Raw genomic sequence first — 20521 nt, 5'->3', positions numbered from 1 at the left:
TCCTTGACATGAGTCCGCCATTCGTCTAGTTTATCGATTTGCAACATTCGTTCTTCATGAGTTGTTCTGTTTTTGTCGTATAAGCTGGAACGTGGCTCTATCACATTTTTCCGAGGGATTTCCTACAAAGAAGGTTGAGCCACAAGGTTACTTTTATTAACAGAACTCATATAATCATCTCGATTACTAGATATCTTAGTAGAATCACGAGCTTGGAGAGTGATTGTGATATCACCTACATGAAGTATCAATTCACCTATACCAACATCAATGATAGTTTTAGCAGTTGTTAAAAAGGGCCGACCTAGAATTAAAGGTACATCACTATCTCCATCTATGTCTAAGACAACAAAATCGACTAGGAATATAAATTTGTCAATTTTAAAAAGAACGTCTTCAATAATACCCTTAGGAAATCTAATGGTTCTATCTTCCAACTAAATACTTATCCTAGTTTGTTTGGGTTTCTCAAGACCTAGTTGCTTAAACATTTTATAGGGCGTGACATTAATACTTGCCTCTAAATCAGCCAAAGCATTATTAACATTTAAACTACCAATTAAATAAAAATAGTAAAACTCCTTAGATTTTAATTTGTTTGGTAGTTTATTCTGCAAAATAGCTGAGCAACCAGCATTTAGCTCCACATGCGACGAATCATCTAACTTTCGTTTGTTTGCCAAAAGCTCCTTTAGAAATTTAACTGAATTGGACATCTGCGACAAAACTTCAATAAACGGTAAGTTAATATGCAACTTTTTCAAAAGTTTAAGAAATTTACCAAATTGTTCGTTTGTGTGGTCTTTCTTTACCGTGTTTAGATATAGCACACGAGGTTTATACTCCTTACCTACCAGTTTTTGTTCACAGTGGCTCACCTCAATCTTACCTTGACTTACCACACTTTCTTACCTTAGTTCTGGTTCCGATTCAACTAACCCTTCTTCATCTCGAACCGTAATTGCATGAAGCTGCTTTCTTAGGTTAGTTTCGGTGTTGCTAGGCAAGCTACCTTATGGTCTCTCTGAAATCAGCTTAGCAAGCTGACTTATCTGGTTCTCGAGTCCTTGAATCGACGCTTGTTGATTTTTAAGTGTGGTTTTGGTGTTTTGGAAACGAGTTTCTAACACCGAAAAAAACTTCATTAGCATCTTCTCAAGGTTTGGCTTCTTCTCTTGTTGATAAGGTGGTTGAAATCCAGGAAGGGGTTGTGGTCTCTGATTTCCTTTACCACCCTACGAGAAATTGGGATGGTTCCTCCAACCTGCATTATAAGTGTTACTATAGGGATTATTCTGAGGTCTAGAATTATTAACCATATAGTTAACTTGTTCGTTTTCTGTGCTAGGGTTGTAGGATAGACATTCTGGATTGTTTATCCCTCCTCTATTTGTATCACATTGCACCACCAGATGTACCTGCGTAGAACCATATAAACCATCAATATTTTTATTCAAAAGTTCTACCTGATTCGATAACATGGTTACCGCATCTACATTAAAAACACTGGCTGCTTTCATCGGCTTCATTCCCATAACTTGCCACTAATAATTATTCAGTGACATTTCCTCTATGAACTCATAAGCCGCTTCAGACATTTTATTCTTCAGAGTCCCACCGGCAACTACATCGATCAATTGCCTAGTCGAGCGGTTCAAACCGTTGTAGAAAGTTTGAACTTGTAGCCATAAAGGTAACCCATGGTGAGGGCACCTTCTCAATAAGTCCTTATACCTCTCCCTGCATCATATAAAGTCTCTAAATTCATTTGCATGAAGGAAGAGATACCATTCCTCAACATAGCTATCTTAGTCTGCGGGAAATAATTTAATAAGAACTTTTCGATCATTTGCTCCCATGTAGTGATAGAACCTCGTGGTAGGGAGTTCAACCACTGTTTAGTCTTATGCCTCAATGAGAAGGGAAAAACTGTAAGCGAATGGCGTCGCCAAAAATGCCATTTATCTTGAAAGTGTCGCAGAATTCCAAAAAGTTAGCCAAATGAGTATTTGGATCTTCATCTTGTAAACCATCAAACTGAACAAATTGTTGGGTCATCTGGATGGTGTTCGACTTTAGTTCGAAGTTATTCGCAGCAATAGCAGGTCTCACAATACTTGATTCAACCCCAGTTAAATTGAGCTTGGCATAATTGCACATAGTACGAGAAGCATGATTTGCGGCAACCACAGGAGGTAACTGATTATTCTGATTTTCAACCATCTCCTTAGTAATATTAATGATGTCCTCTTGCTCTTCCATTATATTATGTCGATTCTATCTTACTTCTCTACGGTTTCTCTGAGTTGTGCTTTCAATCTCACTATCGAATACTAAAGGTCCTGACGGGTTTCTTCTAGTCATATATTAAAGGAACATGCCAGAAGCAAACAAAAGAAAAATTAGAAAACAAAATTAAACTAAAAAAATGCAATAAAAATAAAAATAGCTAAATTAATAAAAATCTAGTGTTCCTAATATCTTAGTCCCCGACAACGGCGCCAAAAACTTGATGAGTCACTTAACTAATTATGTAATGGCCTAAATTCAAGGTTATCGGAACAGTGGTTTCGTAACCACATATCTGATTTAAAAAGAAATTTATTTTAATATTTTTGCATGAAAATTGATATGATAGGAAAATCGTATGAAAATATTAATAGAAAAATTTTACCGATTTAGTGGTTAGTTAGAAAAAGAAATTATTGAAGAAATTGGGTAAAATAAGGTATTGGGACCTCTATCTCGTAAAACCGAGTCAAAAATAATTTTATAAATATTTATGAAATGTTAGTAATGTGGTATTAAAATTTCGTTAGGAAATTTTAATGTTTGGATAGTTAATTAAATGAAAAGGACTAAATTGTAAAAGGTGTAAAAGTGGATGGGATGATTAAATAGCTTAAGTGTCTAATGAGAGAGGATTTAAAAGGAAATTAGACCCAAAATTTATTTGGGCTAGACGGTAAGAGCATGAAATCAACAAGAAAATTGATAAATTAAGGGCAAAATTGGAATATTGCAAAATTAACTAAATAAAGCTAGGACTAAATAGGAAATATCTAGATTTCTCTTCATTTCTCTTCAATTCCAGCAGCTAAAAATGCCATAGGAGGGTTCTATAAGCTGGTACTCCATAATTTTTGCACCAAGTGAGTTAATCCTTACCTTTTTCTTGTAATTTTTGTGTTTCTAAGACTTTTACAACTAGGTCCTACTATTAAATTCATTAGTTTTTGATTTCATGGATGAAATTGAAAGTCGCCATGGTTTAGTGCTGTAATTTTATGATGAAATAGAATGAAATTAAAGCTTTAATTTGTTTATGAGATGATTTTATTAGGTAATTTCAATAGAAATTGATTTTTAGGACCTAATTGTGAAAATGTTTGGAATTAAAGTCTATTGCTGAAATTTTGATTCCTAAAGGCTGTAAGCTAGTTTAAGGTGATAGAATAAAGTGTTAATTGAGAAAAATCAGCTCAATTGAGAGGCTAATTGAGTAGGGACGAAATTGTTATTTATTAAAAGCTTAAGGGAAAAATGGTAATAAACAGCTTGCACTAAAACAATATTGGACAGCGGCAGTAGACTAACTTTGAAAAATCACCATAAATTTTAGGAATCAAATTAGAAGATGAACAAACTATGAAATTAAATCTTATTGAGTCTAGTTTCACATAAATCATGAGATATAATGAATTTTGTGAGACAAAGTCAGAATGAATTCGAGTTCCCCTGTTCTGATTTTTAAAAATCATAAAAAATTTAATAAAAATAATTAGGGGCTTAAATTTATATGTATAGAATCCTGAATGAATCTATTTTCAAGATAAATAAACGAGAACATCATCCGAATTCTGTATGAAGAGATAATTAATTTTTAGTGAATAAGGGTCAGAACTATTAGACAGCAGAACAGGGGTAAATTTAAAGAATAAAATGTACTTTTGGTTAAACCAAAAATTATGAAAATTTTATGGTAATAAGATATATGAGTCTAGTTTCAAGAAAAATTAACAGATCTTAATTTTTAGTTCCGTAGCTCAATTTATAAATAATTTAGTGACTATGACTAAAATAGACAGCTTTGAATAAATTATAAATAATAATAATGAAATTATAGAAATTGTTGCATATGAACATGAAATGTATTAAATTGATAATTAAATTTATTGATTTAGATCCAGAAGATTCAAATACAAAGCTAGATCGAGGAAAGGAAAAAGTTCAGGATTAGTAGATTTTTGTACACGAACAAGTATCAAGGTAAGTTCATGTAACTTGAATTATATTCTTAAATGCTTGAAATGTATGTTATTGACGTGAATATGATTTGAAAGTTCATTGTATGAAAATTTATGAAACATTGATATATTTCATAAAAAGGGGAAGAAATCTCGGTTGAATGAAAGGAAATTTCGATGGATCTCTGAAAAGGAATTAACGGTAAAAAGGATCTAGCCCGGACGGGTGATCATATCCTGATACAGCCCTCCCGAAGAATATGTGGAAAATAGATTTAGCCCGGACGGGTAATCCGAATTAGGGTCTGAATTTAACCTGGACTGGTAATTCAGATCCAAGCTCATTAGAGTAATTGTCGTTGCAGGGGATTTAGCCTGGACTGGTAATCCCAACAATACTCTATGAGTTTATATTATAGGGATTTAGCCTGGACTGGTAATCCCGCTGTAAGGATGAAGTTCGCGGGAGTGTGCTCTCTGAAATAGACATATGCGTACATGAATATGAATTGACGGACCCGGAAATGTACACTAAAAGTGTACCTCTGAAAATCCATCGAAAATTCCAAGAAATTCAACGGGATAAATATGAAAAAAAATATAAGGAAATGGAAATCATGGTATTGATGAGCTCATCAATCATAGTATATATTATTGGTACATGGAAATTATTGTACTAACTTGAATGTTGAGTTTGTGCATGTTAGGGTAATAATGCATTGAATGGATATATGAATGTTTCTTGTATTGTATTGAAAATATTAGGTAAGTATAATTCTTGTTACATAAGCTTACTAAGCACAAAGTGCTTACCCTATTTCCTTTTCCCCTGTTTTGTAGTGTTAAGAGCTCGGAGGTCGGATTTGGTCGGAGACACATCACACTATCAACCTCAGGATTTCGGTATATAAAGAAACTTTATTTTGGAAATCAATGGCATGTATAAGCTAATAAAGTAAATGTTAACATGAAATGAATGTAAAGTTAGTCATTAGTATGGTTAACAAACCTGGTTTTGGGTATGTGATGACGTTATCTTATAAATATGCATGAATTTATCTTGAAAATATGTTGAATTGGTTTGGTTGATGTGGATTGGTCTCGATTTAATATTGCAGGGAATGTTAGATATTTATAAAGGGGCTATATTGAATATAAAAAAATCGTAAACTCCGGTAATACCTCGTACCCTATTCCGGCAATGAATACGGGTAGGGGGTATTACAAATTAAATCATGGCAAAGGCAAGCACACCTATCGAATAATAGTATAGCTATGGTGAGTCGGGAATATCGTATCCACGAGGACTAAAAGTACTAGTAATTACTATCTTTTTATTATCTAGCCTATAATTAAAGGGGATATTTTTAATTTAAAATTATCTAAACTAATTACTAAGAACACGGTAGAAAGCAAATTGGGAAAATATTTGAAGAAAACCAATGATAAAGATAATACCCAGGAAAGAATCCACCTAGACTTCACCTATTATTTTGAATCTGAATTAAACGATTTATTCACTTGCTTTGATCCGTAAAAATCTCTAAATTATGTTAATATCTCTTTCGAGAGTAAGAACAACTGACTCTAGGTTGATTAATTGAAATCACTTTCTTATTAAAATCTCTATTGTCGCATTAACTCGATCTATGGATTCCCCTATTAAATTTGATTCTAATTTGGTAAATTTATGTTGTCATATTTCTAGGATTGCATGTAACTCTGATAAACCATAAGTTATACATATTTTTACCCCATGTTTGGTATATTTATGGATGATTCTTTTCCTTGGTTTTATTGAATTCGATGCTCCTAATCCTTTAATCCCATGTTTTATACTCAGGAGAGCATAGGATAATGAAAAGAGCAAGAAACGGACCAAAAACGGACAAAATAGGATAAAATCAGTGTTTCACACGGCCTAGGCACTCCCACACGGGTAATCCACATGCCCGTGTGTGACACACGGGTTGGGCACACGCCCGTGTGTCATGGCTGTGTTGACATTAAACCATGTCAGAATTGCACTCGGCCTGAGCACCTTCACACGGGCATGGCACATGGCCGTGTCCCTGTCGAGCCCAAGTTTAATTCTATTTGGAAAAGGCTAATTTTGGGTTATTTTGGGCATTCCAAAGTCTATAAAAACACCCTAGAAGAGGATCAATGGGGACACAGAAAGCAGAAGGCAGAAAATACTCGAGGACAGCCATTGGAATCAACTCGGAAGTAGGAATTACGTCAAGACTGAAGATCTCCATTCAATTTCTACCGAAGTTTTTGGGTTTCTTATGTTTTGTTATTTTCCTAATTTTGAGATGTTTTCCCTCCTTAATTATGAACTAAACTCCCTAAATACTTGAGGGAGATGAAACCTAAGACAGATCTTATTACTATTTGAATTATATGATAAATACTTGTTCTTATTCTTAATTATGTGTTCTTAATTCTTGCTTTAATATTTCAGGATATTAATTCAAGTCTGATGTGCTTATTCAGTGGAGCAAAAGTCCCTGTTTAAGAGTAGATCTTCCATAATTAAGCGGAGTTGCATGCAATCCTAAAGATAGGACGACATAAATCTGCCGGATTAGAGTAAAATCTAATAAAGGAGTCCATAGATCGAATTAATGCGACAATAGGGGTTTTAATTAGAAAGAGATTTCAATTAATCAACCTAGAGTCAGTTTTTTTTAGTCTTGAGAGAGATATTAACATAAATCATGGATTTCTACGAATTAAGTCAAGTGAATAAATCGTCTAATTCTGAGGTAATAAGTAAAGTCTAGGTGGATTATTCCTTGGGTATTGTCTTCTCCATCAGTTTTCCAACAGTATTTTCCAACTTTTATCTCTGTCATAATCTTATTCAATTAAATAATTAGTCTTAGTTTAAAACATCCTTTAATTCTTAGGCTAGATAATAAAGAGATAGTAATTACTAGTACCTTTAGTCCTTGTGGATACAATATTTCCAGTCTCACCATAACTATACTACTGTTTGATAGGTGCGCTTGCCTTAGTCGAATTTTTAGTTAGTTTAGCGATCATCAAACCCCACTCAATTATGCCAGATCTACTCTTAAACAAGGACTTTTACTCTACTGAAATAAGCATATCACACTCAAATTAATATCCTGAAAATATTAAAGCAATAATTAAGCATACATAATTGAGAACAAGAAATAAGTATTTATCATGTAATTCTGACAATCAAATAATAAGATCCATCAAATGTTTCATCTATCCTATGTATCTAGGGAATTTAGTTCATAATTTGGAAGGAAAACATCTCAAAATTAGGAAAATAACAAGACATAAAGAAACTCAAAAACTTCTAGAGAAATTGAATGGAGATCTTCAATCTTGAAGAAGATCTTGCTTCTGGGTTGAATTCATTAGCATTCTTCAAGTCTTTTCTTCAATCTTCTCTGCGTGCTCTCTTTTAGTCCTCTTCTATTAGGTATTTATAAACTTTAGAATGCTCAGAAACCCTAAAAATTGAGTTTTTTAGCGTAAAAGAGAAATAGGGTTCGAAATCGACACAGGCTGGCACATGGGCGTGTGGCCAGCTCGTGTGGCTCACACAAGCGTGTGCCCAGCCTGTATGGAAGTGCCCAAGCCGTATGGTTCCTAAAAATAGCTCTTTTTGTCTTATTTTGGCCCGTTTTTCGCTCTTTTCACTTCCATATGCTCACTTAAGTATAGAAACAATTTAAAGGATTAAGAGCATCAAATTCACTAATTCACATAATAAATCATCCAAAAACATGCCAAGCATGAGATTAAAACATGTTACTTTTATGGTTTATCAGTCCACTAATTATACTAATGGTCTAATTACCATTTAAGGACTTCCACTTTAAGGTTCCATAGCTGTTAGACAAATTTAGCTATTAGAACACAACTTTTACACTTTACGTGATTTAGTCCTTTTTGTCGAATTAAGCATTCAAACCGTAAAATTTCTCAACGAAATTTTTACACAATCATACTATCATGTTGTAGACATTAAAATAATAATAAAATAAATATTTTGACCTCAGATTTGTGTTCCCAAAATCACTGTTCCGATTTGACTAAAAACGGGTTGTAACAATTTTTTTGTGTCATTTTCTGACCCCGCCATTGCTTTTGATCTCCTTTTTCCTTTAACTTATTTTTTTCTTTCAAGCAATCATCTCACAAACCTTGTCACACCTCACACTCGATCTCGTTACTAGTACAAATGTTAAGTGTTACAACGTTTACTAATGTAAAACTTAAAGGGTGTGTTTAGTATTGTTTCTAAGAAGCACTTTTGAGACAAAAACATTTCTAAACAAGATACTACTTTTTTAGAGAAAAAGTGATTCTATAGAAATAAAAATTGACACAAATATTTTTTAGAAGCATTGTTAAATTAAGGCGAAGGTAATATTTTAACTTGAAAGTAAACAAAATTATGCAATTTAGAACATTGCCATAATTACATCGAAAATAGACAACACCAAATTTTTAATCTGATTATCTCAGCTCAATTTATGTCCCAAAAAGTAATTATGAAGCCTCAAAAAAGTTAAATTTTTATACTCAAATAATGTGTTGTAACACCCCTAACCCATATCTGTCGTCAGAATAAGGTTACGAAGTATTACAGGACAACGAAATAGTAAATCATTCAAATCATACATTAATACAAATATAATCAAATTTCTTAGACCTTAAGAAACTCAAATACTAACCAAAATACAAAATCAAAATGACATTAAATGGGTCAAAAACACATCAAAACCAACCTAATATGTGCTGAACCAATGTACCCTCATTGGTACCACAATTATATACAATTTAATCTCAAAATACACATTAATTCAATTCATCAACTCATTCAACCAATACCAAATCAAAATACCAAACAAAGTTACCACAACCACAACAAATCAAATATATGTAAGCCACACATACTAGCATAACAACTATACCTCATTCTCATACCCTTTGCAAATTGGTTATTTGCACAAAATATCATTCATAACATTTACATAAGTCAAACATTAACCAAAATAGCACAAGATTCTATACATGCCATATAATCTGAATTTAACTTTTCAAAAACTACCGAGATAGACTGGATAGTGTGACTTGAGTGCCACTCCGATTGTCCAACCTTCCAGAAATCTACAATGACATTAAACAACACAATTAAGCTTAATGAAGTTTAGTAAGTTCAACGAGATAAATAAAAATCTTACGAACTAATTATAATAAATCAAACAATAAAAAAATCATCCATTACAACTCCCTGACATTCACAACTTCAATCGATAAATACATTTGTATTCAAATCAATACAAAGATAAATAACATGTCTTTCAAATTCATTAAATAAATCACCTTACCAAGATTTTTCCATTCGAAGAATGACTTACGAATAAGAGTACATCATCAACAGAAGCTCATAAGAGCTGGTCCTCCCGAATACACCAACAGAAGCTCGAAAGCTGAACAGAAGCTCCTAAGAGCTGAACAAAAGCTCGTAAGTGCTGATCCACTCAATCACGCCTAATAGAAAGTAAAACACGAGAGTTTTCAACAAATCCTAAACCTCGGTTTACTTGGGTAAAATGTCGATATCTCCCTTCAATACAATCTCCACTTCAAACCCCCGTCATGTACCAAATCACGAATGTACTCAAATCTCATGTTCAATTCAAACCGAATATATCCAATTCAATATTATAATTCAAACAATAATTCATTTCCAACAATAGAATATATACATAAGACCAATCATCAATTTATACAAATGTTAAATTTTAACCGTACGAACTTACCTTAGACTGAATTGTAATAATTGCAGAAGTTCAAGGACTATTCCGCTATTTTTCCTTTTTCGCGAGTATATACGCGATCTTGATCTAAAATATAAAAGGACTCATTTATTAGCATATATTTCATTTCCAATCCATTTTACAATTAATACCCTTTCAAATTTATGCAATTAACCCAAAATTTTATAATTTTTACAATTTAATCCCTTAATTAGTTAATCTATTAAATTAACTAATTTTCTCAAATCAGTAATCTATTTAAATATTCTAGGCCCTCAGACAGCCCCTAATAAACTTAAAATTCACTATCAAACCCTAATATTTTGACATTTTCACAATTTAATTCTAAAATCAATATTTAACAAAAATCACTCTACAAATCATCACACAACACAATCAAAGCTCCAAATCCATACTATTCAACAAAAACATATAATATTTATCAATGGAAACTTCCAAAATTTTTAACAGAATCAGAAACGAATGTACGGGTTAGCTGGACCAAGTTGCAACGATCTCAAAAACATAAAAATTATTAAATATGGAAAAAGTTTGCTTACCAAATCACCAAACCAAAGTTAGTCGAATGTTTCTTCTCTGTTAGGGTTTCAGTGGTGGCTTTTAAAATGAAGAAGATGATAATGAATTTTTAACATGTTTTTGTTATATTATACTTATTTAATAATTTACTATTTTAACCTTATAAATATAATCAAGCTTGAACAATTTAAAAGCCCACACCAACCTTTGAATGGTGTAATTACCATTTAAGTCCCTTTTCTTTATTCAATAAACCATGTAATCACTTAAATCAAATAGTGACTAAATTTTAAATTTTTTACGATTTAGTTCTTTTTAATTAATTAACTATCGAAACGTTAAATTTTTTTAACAAAATTTAATACCACAAAAATTTATGAACTTACTCGTCAAATTTGGTGGCCTCGAAACCACTGTTTCCGACACCACTGAAAAATTGGGCTGTTACAACGTCGTGATCATGGAATAGGGAACATAGCGACGTCACCTACTGCAGAAGGAACGTGACAACGTCAAAAAAACTAGAGTTACGACATCACATACTAGACCTGCTAATGGGTCGGGCCACCCGGCCCGACCTGAAGGCCCGCCCGAAATGTGGGAGGGTTTGGGCAAAAATATAGGCCCGAAAAATAGACTTGAGCAAAAAAATAAGGCCCATTTAAAAAACAGGCGGGGCCTCGGTTAAGGCATTTTTGGCCAGGGCCCAGCCCGAATTCACTAAAGGACAAAAAAAATCTTCATTTTTTTTTGTTTTTGAATGTTATATTCTTGTTGTTTTTTTCGTATTTTGCTACCATTTTACTATTATGTTGCTACTATTTTGTTGTTATTGTTTGGATATTGTATAAAACTTATTTTATTGTTACTTTTATTGTTATTTTAAAGGTATTTGTTAATTTTGTTATTATTTTAGAGGAATTTTCTTATTAAATTGCATCTATCTTAGTGTTATTTAAGTGTACATATTTTTTAAAATTTACTTTCAATTTGTTGAGAAATATTTATTTTGATGTTTTTAGTATTTTTAATGTATTATATATATTTAAAAACTATATAAAAATAATATAAAAAAATTAATATGGCCGAGCTGAACCCGGCTCGAGTTTTAGCATTTTTATTAGGGTCAGGCTTGAACAAAATTTTAGGCCCATTTTTCGGGCCCGGCACCTCTACATACTGGGATGGGTATGTTACGACATCGAAGAACCATATTTGCGACGTTGAAGATAAAGCATACGGGTGATCTATTCAGGAAAGCTTACAACTCATAACGAGCTGAGGGTATTTATACAACTTAAATGTGTTGAAACAGAGGAAAAGTTGAAATTACAATGAAAAATCATATTCGCCCCTTTAAATTATCTTTGCTTGTTTAGATTACTTGTATATGTTAGTTTGTTTTTGTCAATTTAGTATGTTGAAAGCAGAAAGAGGGAAGTGTATCACCCAATTCACTAATTGATCTTCTTTTTACTGCAAATATTTATATATATGACAAATGCATGTACATGTATAACTAGTATTCTTGTACATTTCTTGTTGAATTCTAAACAATTTATTCATTTTTATCTTCATCTTCATCCTCATCGTAGTTGAAAGGTAATGGCACGGACTTGAATGCTCGATACTTACCGACATTATTCAAATGCTCGTTTTCTAGCCTGGAAATAACGTTCAGAAACATGTCAGGGTCAATGTTTTAAGATTTGAATTTATAAGATAACAAGGAAGGAAGACACTTGGCTGTGTTACCTGAAGAAATTCCACATCCCTCGCCGGATGATCTCGAGGCTGGCGACCATGGTGGTCACGGTTTGTCTGTGCAAGTCAAATATCTTGAAATTGAACACTGTTTGCAACCATGCAAATCTCAGCAGAACATTCAGGACCTGCATTCCAATCAATGAACCTGGTTAAACGGATAACAGAGAGCAACGAGCTAGTTTCGAGTTCGTTCTTAAGACTTACCATGGCACCAAAGTAGACACTTTTTCGTGGTACAAGGAGTTTATCTCTCAACCATCGATTCCTAGAATGGCGTTGGAGAAGTCCCCAATCATAGACAAGGTCCCAATAAGTACCAACAATGGCAGCAGCCACTGAGAACACGAGAGCCAATATTTCCCAACCTAACCCTTTGTTCAGACTGTAAGCAGTTCTTAAACAAAGGGCTACAATTGTGATGAAATATTTTATCCCATTGTAACCTTGCAAGGTGTCTTTCTCTTCAAAAAACCGACGCAAGCACTGGAAAAAAAATGGTGAACAAAATCATTCTTAAATCTTATTTGTCGGTGTCAATGGCGGAATATAGTATTTGTTTCAAGTTTGAAATTTGTATCAAGTACCTGAAGAAGGCGAGACCAAAAAGGAATTACAGCGACAATGAAGCTAAAAGTGTTGAAGACATCGTTGGTTTTGCAACTGTTTTCTCTGTGTCTGAAATCTCCCCATCCGTAGTAGCAAACGTAGAACTCAAGGCTTCTAAATGCTTGAACCTGAAACAAAACAGTGTTTTGAATATCAAAGACCGTTTCGAACAATGTCTTGGTGTTTTCTGATATCAAAGGTTCATGTCACAAACCTGGCTAGTTAACTGATCTGCCAGGAAGAAATCCGGAAGCCTGACCTGCAATTTCAAAGTAATTTTCAGATTAAATTAAACCTCATCATTAACTTCATAAGTTACTCAAACTCAAATAGGAGTATCATCAAAAACGGGTAAGTTCAAACTTGCCTTGTATAGAGGGGCTAAGATACTGTGAAACAAACAAGTGAGGAAGAAGAAACGACTCGATCGATACAGGATGTTGAATGGAAAGAACAGTATAATAAACACCACCTGCAGATGAAAGAAGACGTTGAAAAGTCAGTTGTAAGTTTATATATACATTATATATAAAAATAGTTATGAATGAATTCAATGATCTTACCACAACCAGGATCAAAGGGACGATTTCGGTGAAAGCTTTATAATCATTAGTTTTGGGGTCCATCTCCATATCAAGATTTGAGAGCGCACTACCAAGTGACATTACTGCAAGGCCAAAACTGACAAGCAGCACTTCTCGGTACCCAAGTTCAGTTCCTTGTTTGAAACCAAATATGAAGGCATAATTAACTCGATACCGTCTCCAAAAGTACACGTTGCCAGCGTACATTACCGTATGTAGAACAATGAATCCAAACAAACTGCAACATGTTTTGCAAATGGCTTGTTTAATATACGGATTACTGGGACAGGATTCTAAGCCAAAACGATTAATTTGTTACCTGTAAAGTGGAAACATGGTTTCCATGTACTGGTCCGTTCCGTCATGACCCAAGATATGCCGAGCACGAATTACCAAAATAAGTGCTATTATGAGAGCAGCTGTGCATCCAGCAAAGAAACCTGAGAAATATTCAAGAATTGCAGAGAGTTATATATTTATTGAAACGAAATTGCTTTTTGTAATTTCCTACATATATATGTGTGAAGTTCAAAGTTCTACCAGTATAAAATGTTGTCGTATGTCTCTGTTTCCTAGCTTTCGGTCTTAAAACATTCATTCCTTTGCTGCGGTTTGAGTTTGCGAAATGTTTGATGAACGTAGCCTCAACTCTTTCCATAAGTTTTGTAACCTGTGATTCAACATTTAAATTATCAGTAATCATCCATTAAATCATAGTTACTGGCAGTACCTTTACTGCTTTTATTTTAGTAACTAAAGAAAGCTTACCTCTTCCGAGCTTCCTAGATATGAACAATCCACCATGTTCATGTAAGATTCTGAAGCATTCCTTGAAGCAATCTGCAATGATGAAGAACAAAACATTGTTCATAAAAAACAGAAATCTAATCATCGAATGATTTGGCATATAAATGAGAGGTATACATACCTTGTCATATTTCTTCATGATTTTTGAGAAAGCCAATGTATTTAAGAAGCTGCTTAATGGGAAACAAAGTCAAATACAATTTCATGAAATCAAACAAAGTGTTAAAATAAGCAGCATTGATCAGTACCTGTAACTTTTAAGGAGGAGAAGTTTCTGGTAGAATTCAACAAAAGCTCGCTTAAGTTTATTCTCAACTCTCTTGAGATTCTCCCTATCGAACTTCAAATCAGACTGTTTAGGGGCGTTTAGAAACACTTTAATGGTGGATCGAGGCGTCGCAAGTGTGTTATTCATTTTTACACGGTCTAGTATCTGCAATGGAGCTGGTTTATGTTTCTTGAACTTACTACCCACTGGTTTTTCAATATTTTGCTCTCCGCTATCTTTCTTTACAGTATCTTTCTTATCTTCATCTGAATCATCGTGGACGCTTGGCCCTTCTTCGATGATCTCCATGTGCTCAACTGATCTTCCTGCAAATCAACAACAAAGGGGTATTCACAAAATTTGCCTCACCAGCTTTAATTTTAGTTTAAACCAATGCTTGACTACTTAGTACTTACTGCCGCTTGCTCTAGCACCGGCCGGAATCGTAGCTGCGAGTGTGGCAGTGGACATGGCAACATCGGAGGCAAGACGAGTCAAGTCGCCGGACTGATCTTGCCAGGACCATCCATGAGGATTCTCCACTTTGATTCTGAAAGCAATGAGGGCATCCATTTGCTTGTTCAAGACCTCAGCCTCCTGCGTTACCTCGGCTACCTTGGACTTGTAAAACTTATCCACTTTATTGAACTCATCATCAAGCCTTCTGAAGTAAACCAATTCGTATTCTCCACCTTTGTCTCCTTGCATAAGGAACGTTGTTTCAACCTTGTGGGAGCCATTTCGGTTCACGGAGTTCACCAAAATTGGTTGTTCTTCCACATCCGGTGAAGGTGGACTAGTGGGTGGGTGTTGACTATGCCTGTGAATCAACAACCCACTGAAAGCTCTATACATTGACAGGCTGCGTTTCAGCCCATGTGGGATGGATTGTTGTTTGGTTCTTTGATTGAAAGTATGAATATCTTTTAACAGGGTTTTGAGATAATCATAATCCATGTACGCCCCTTGCCATTCCGGCACCATTTGAGATGCAAATTCCTTTCCAAACTTCATCTTTTACCCACTCTTTCGTTTTTGTTTACTGCTTAGCACTTAGCAGACAGAGTGCAAAACGAAGCTTGAAGAAATGTCTGGAAAATGGGTTTGAAAGAAAATCAATGAGGAGAGGGAAATTAGCTTGGCCTCGACCTGACGTCCTTGTGTGCATATTTATAGACGTAAAACATTGACCTTTTCTCTTTAATATCCTTTCTCAGTACTTTTCGTTTCACTGTTCACGTAAAGAAACTTCAACTTTTAGTTAAAAAATCAACACTGTAACACCTACCATTGCGGTTGGCAGCTGTATAAGGCCATTTATTAATTAGCAGGCCATGCATGTACGTGAAAACGGAGGACTAGTATGAACTAGAAATAGAAAGGGATCCCTGAGCTCATTTCATATTGTTTTTCACTAAATTGATGGATACACATTTTTGTGAATAAAATCGTGAAGCATATATTTGATATTAGTAAGTGTGACTAAAATTCGATTCGATTCGAAAAAATTAATAAAAAATTTGAATGGATAAAAGTTAACAACAAATTTAATTATGGTAGGTGTTAGTAGCTACAAGTACCCAAAATTATTTTTTTCTATTCGATTTGATTCGAATTTCATCTCACTTGACTCGATTCGAGAAAATTTTAAATTGAGTTAGGATGGTAAAATAAAATTCATTAACTCAGCTAACTCTAAAAATATTTATTCGATTCGATTGAATATTCACCCTAAATATTAGAGTAAAATATTATTGTAATGCCTACCAAGAATGGTTCGCTCTAATACTTGAGGTATAAGAAAATGAGATGGTTCTAGACAAAAAAGAATTATGAAAGATATTTTTATAAATAAAATCGTGAAATTCAATAAATAACATTTTAGGTATGGGGAACAGAGTGAGCTGGAATGCATGACCGTTTAGACTTTGCATGTATACAGGGAGCAGAACCTTTTGACGTGAAGAAACATTCACATGTCTGACCACTTAGAATTTAAGACAAACAATGGTTGACCATCTCTTAAACCTTGGTTTTGTATTTTGGAGGGTTTTTTAAATCGAGTCAAATTTAAGTTTTTTCTGTTTTAACTTTAGGCTTAGTTTAATGTAGCAGGTGAAGAAAAATGTTGCTTTCTCTTTCTTCTTTGAAATTTTTAACAATTTTTTACACCAAAAAAGAAAATTAATAATGTCCTAAAAAATTAGAACCAGTTTCTTGAATATTCTTCCTCATCGCGTTTCGCTTAAATTATAGGGTTAGTCGTCAAAATTGTCAAATCTTTTGACTATTGTCTCTTTCTTTACAAATTCTGTTAAGAAAATAAATTATAAAAAAAGGGCTCATAAAAAAGTTTTGGGTTAAGAAGAAATTATATGAAAATTGGAATTATTAAAATTTTAAAAAAAAAAATTATATGATTTCTGTCCAACAAAATATTACATGAATAGATTAAATTAAATTTTAAAACTATCTCAATTGATTTCCCTAGTTATAATTTCTTTATTTAAACATTGAATTAATTAAGGTAAAGTAAGAAATAAGAAATCAAATCTCATATTTAATTAATTAAAAAGTTGGGAGTTTTAGTTATTAGGAGACCCATCGTTTGAATTGAAGTTATCAAAATTTCTTTCTGTTAGGTAGTACGGATGGACAAAATCAAAGCATTAAATAATTAAAGTAATCTATGAAATAAGAAAACATTTTGATAATTTAATTATTATTTACATCTTAAATAAGAAACCGTTTGTTGCTTTTTTTTCTGGTCAAACACAATAAACCGTTTTTGAATTTACAAAATTGCTTTATTTTTTATTTTTTTATTTGTACAAATTGACAACATTAGTATGCTACTTAATTGTACGAATATTTGGTTTTGCTGAAATCTGAATAATAAACCCGACATTTGATTAGTTTCATTTTTATAAAAATAAATAAATCTAACTACATTTTGTTTGATTATAAATTAATTATAGCGAAAGTAGGTTTTGGATTAGCAAAGTTTTTACCGTCAAAACTTAATCCAATTGAGGAGGGTCGTAATCAAAATCAATTAGCATTTTAACATCATCCCTAGCGTCATCATAATCACAGCAAAAGATTTTCAGGTCAAAAAGTTGTAACTTTCGTTTTCCCCTTCTCTGCTTCTGCTTCTTTACATTTTTCCTTTCATTCAATATACCTTTTTGACAAATGTTTCTTTTTATTATTTTTTTTATTACTTCTTAAATCCATTTTTTTCCTTTGGATCATTAAACTTATATTATAATTTTATACATTCTCCCAAAAAAAAAATCTGTAATGATACGATTTCATGGTTGTTAGTACGTTATATTTATAGTATTGTTATATAATTATAATAAAATAAAAATGATTTGACCAGGGGTTCGACTCGGGATTCAACCTAGTATAATAAAGGGAAACCCTAAACCCGAAAGTAGGGGACTCCTTGAGCCTCCATTTTTCTCTGAAATGAGGGATCCATTTTCTGCTGTCTTAGAACCTCTTCGATTTATTTTTGTTGATTCTTTATACCAATAAATATAAAAAAAAATTTATTTTTTTATTTTTATAAATAGAATATATTTATTAATACAAATACATGTTTCAACAAGTAATTATAATATATAATCAAATTATTATAAAATACCACAGATAAAAAACAAGAAAAAATCCAAACAAAACCTATAAAGGCTTCCACCTTAATCAATAATAACATCTCATGACTACATCAATTACAATTTTAATATAATATTAAGGTTTTCTATTTAGATATTTAAATTTTTATTATTTAATCTTATTGGCTATATTAATTATTGTTTAAATTTTAAGTATTACACACCTAAGATGCTAACATAATATAATCGTAATAATTACACCAATTATATATTGAATAGGTCAAATTTTATTATTAATTTTTATTGTACATATTTATTTGAAAATTGGTCATGTTATTTGATTCATCTAAATATTAAGTGAAATCATTTTCAGTTAATAAACTTCAATGTATCTCAATAATTATCCAAATCACAGTCAAATATATATAGAGTAGTGAAAAGCTAACCGAAATAATTTTATCTCTAATTGATTTTGAGCTTCTTTTTTTCCTCAGCTGTAACTGAAAGGGAACCATTTGAGGTAACCATTGCGGACTGCTGGACAAGTCATTCCTAAAACTTTGATTTACGGAATTTGACAAATATCTAAAATTTTGGGTCCCATCCTTCCCTTTTTCTCGGTCAATATTGATTCTGATAATTTTGCCGAGTTATCTGGTCGTTCCTTCACGTATCATGTTCATGCATCTAAAATTATTTTATTGCTTAACTAAGACTTCACAATTTAATTCGTTTCATCTTTAAATATTGATCTCCATAATTTCAATTTTTTTGTCTTAAGAAAAAGACAAGTTAAGGGTATGTTTACACTAGGGGTGACTTTTGTTTTTTTCTTTATGCTTAAAATATTACATTTTACTCATTTATGTTATTATTTTGTTATAAAGTGGTCACTCTACCGTTAAACTCCATTACCTCTCTAACAACGGTTCTATGTGGCAGTCCAAATGATTTTAAATGTCAACTTAAATATTCAGTTGTTGGGATTAAATAGATTTTTAATTAAATAAATTTAATTAATTTGGACTGCCATATGTAGGACCATCGTTAAAGAAGTAATGGAACTTAACAGTAGAGTGACCACTTCGTAACAAAATAATAATGTAAGTGATTAAAACATAAAATTTAAAACATAAGTGACTAAAATATAGGCAAATAAAAGCAATTGTTTTTATAGTTTACCCATAGAATAATTTGGCTTAAAAATTTTATTTCAAGAAAAATCCTCCAATTTATCCAAAGATTTTATCTCAGATCTTATATATAAAATGTCTTTATCTATCTCCAAATTTTTAGATATTATATTTGACTTGAAATTTATATTGTATAATAAAAATAGAAAATTATTATTATAGAGTTTGAAATATTATCACTCATCAATCGAATTACCAAAAAAAATTTATTTTATTTACAAAGTTTTATGATTATGTGAATATTTTATTTTTAAATATTTTTATAAATAAAAAGAAAAGATTTGAACCAATAATAATATGTACATAAAACTTTTGCTTTAATCATTTAAATTTTATACCATCTTTAGTTGTCTTCAATGAATATATTTATTATATAATTATTTTTTCACCACGATAATAATAAAATTTATCTTACTCGAAAAGAAGGTAAATACTAAAGTTTTTACACGTCTATGCACACTATTGTCATGATAATTATTAAAAAGTCAAAACAAATAGAGTCTGTTGCGAGCCAATTTCTTTTTACGATGAAGAGTAAAATGTTTTCTTCGTTTTTACGACTGTGTAGGCATTAGGCCAACCACATTTTTTACGGTCTGCACTTAACCTAACTTCATACATGAACGACTTGGCCTTCTACTTCTACATTTTGAATTTTGGAGTTTAAACAGTGGGTTAAGTTGAAAATGAGACATAGAGCTTCAATCAATTTGGCACAAAATAGTCTTAGAAACTGAGCCACTTCATTCATAAGTCGACTTTGAAGTTTCAACTTCCAGATAATATCTAATGTCTCCCTCTCTTCTAATCAATTTAATCGTAATTACCAGTCTTAAATATCAAGCCATTGCTCAAAACCATGGATATCCATCACCAAATACTTGGAAAATTTTATAAATGCTCTATTTCTTCTTTTTATTTTTATTTAATATTAATTTTATTATTATATTCTTAAAAAATATTTGTGTATTTTATATATTTCTTTAACTTTTTTAGAATTAGGACCAAATTGAGATCATTTGTAAATTTTGAGAGTTAAATTTTTTAAAATTATAAATAAATTAATATAATATGTA

At 32.2% G+C, this 20521-nt stretch overlaps 1 protein-coding gene and 1 non-coding gene across 2 annotated transcripts; one reads left to right on the top strand and one right to left on the bottom strand.

Annotated features, from left to right (window-relative positions):
- Positions 1 to 1695: 1695 nt before the first annotated feature.
- Positions 1696 to 1801, top strand: LOC121212048 (small nucleolar RNA R71). Its single transcript, XR_005907259.1, has one exon. It is a non-coding gene; the product is annotated as a small nucleolar RNA R71 (small nucleolar RNA).
- Positions 1802 to 12032: 10231 nt separating this feature from the next.
- LOC107918749 (phosphate transporter PHO1 homolog 3) lies at positions 12033 to 15783 on the bottom strand. The gene is made up of 13 exons (XM_016848332.2): positions 15049 to 15783; positions 14613 to 14958; positions 14486 to 14534; positions 14326 to 14397; positions 14098 to 14227; positions 13877 to 13997; positions 13537 to 13795; positions 13341 to 13445; positions 13188 to 13232; positions 12952 to 13101; positions 12572 to 12850; positions 12356 to 12492; positions 12033 to 12264 (listed from the first exon to the last, which is right to left on the bottom strand). The coding sequence occupies exons 1-13, from the start codon at positions 15644 to 15646 to the stop codon at positions 12159 to 12161; spliced, it is 2397 nt and encodes a 798-aa protein (XP_016703821.2). The 5' UTR covers positions 15647 to 15783; the 3' UTR covers positions 12033 to 12158.
- Positions 15784 to 20521: the final 4738 nt, after the last annotated feature.

The sequence above is a fragment of the Gossypium hirsutum genome, chromosome A12 (genome assembly GCF_007990345.1).
Source record: "Gossypium hirsutum isolate 1008001.06 chromosome A12, Gossypium_hirsutum_v2.1, whole genome shotgun sequence".
Lineage (NCBI taxonomy): Eukaryota > Viridiplantae > Streptophyta > Magnoliopsida > Malvales > Malvaceae > Gossypium > Gossypium hirsutum.
The sequence above is the reverse complement of the archived record's forward strand: the minus strand, read 5'-3'. Positions and strand labels throughout refer to the sequence as shown.

Bases quoted from the DNA above. Each gene is read 5' to 3' on its own strand.
- LOC107918749 (XM_016848332.2), bottom strand. From the start codon at position 15,646: ATGAAGTTTGGAAAGGAATTTGCATCTCAAATGGTGCCGGAATGGCAA. The intron at 13,998-14,097 runs GTAGAACTTTGA...AATATTTCTCAG, and splicing joins TACGACAACATTTTATACTG to GTTTCTTTGCTGGATGCACA. The intron at 12,851-12,951 runs GTACTTGATACA...TTTTTTTTCCAG, and splicing joins TTTGGTCTCGCCTTCTTCAG to TGCTTGCGTCGGTTTTTTGA.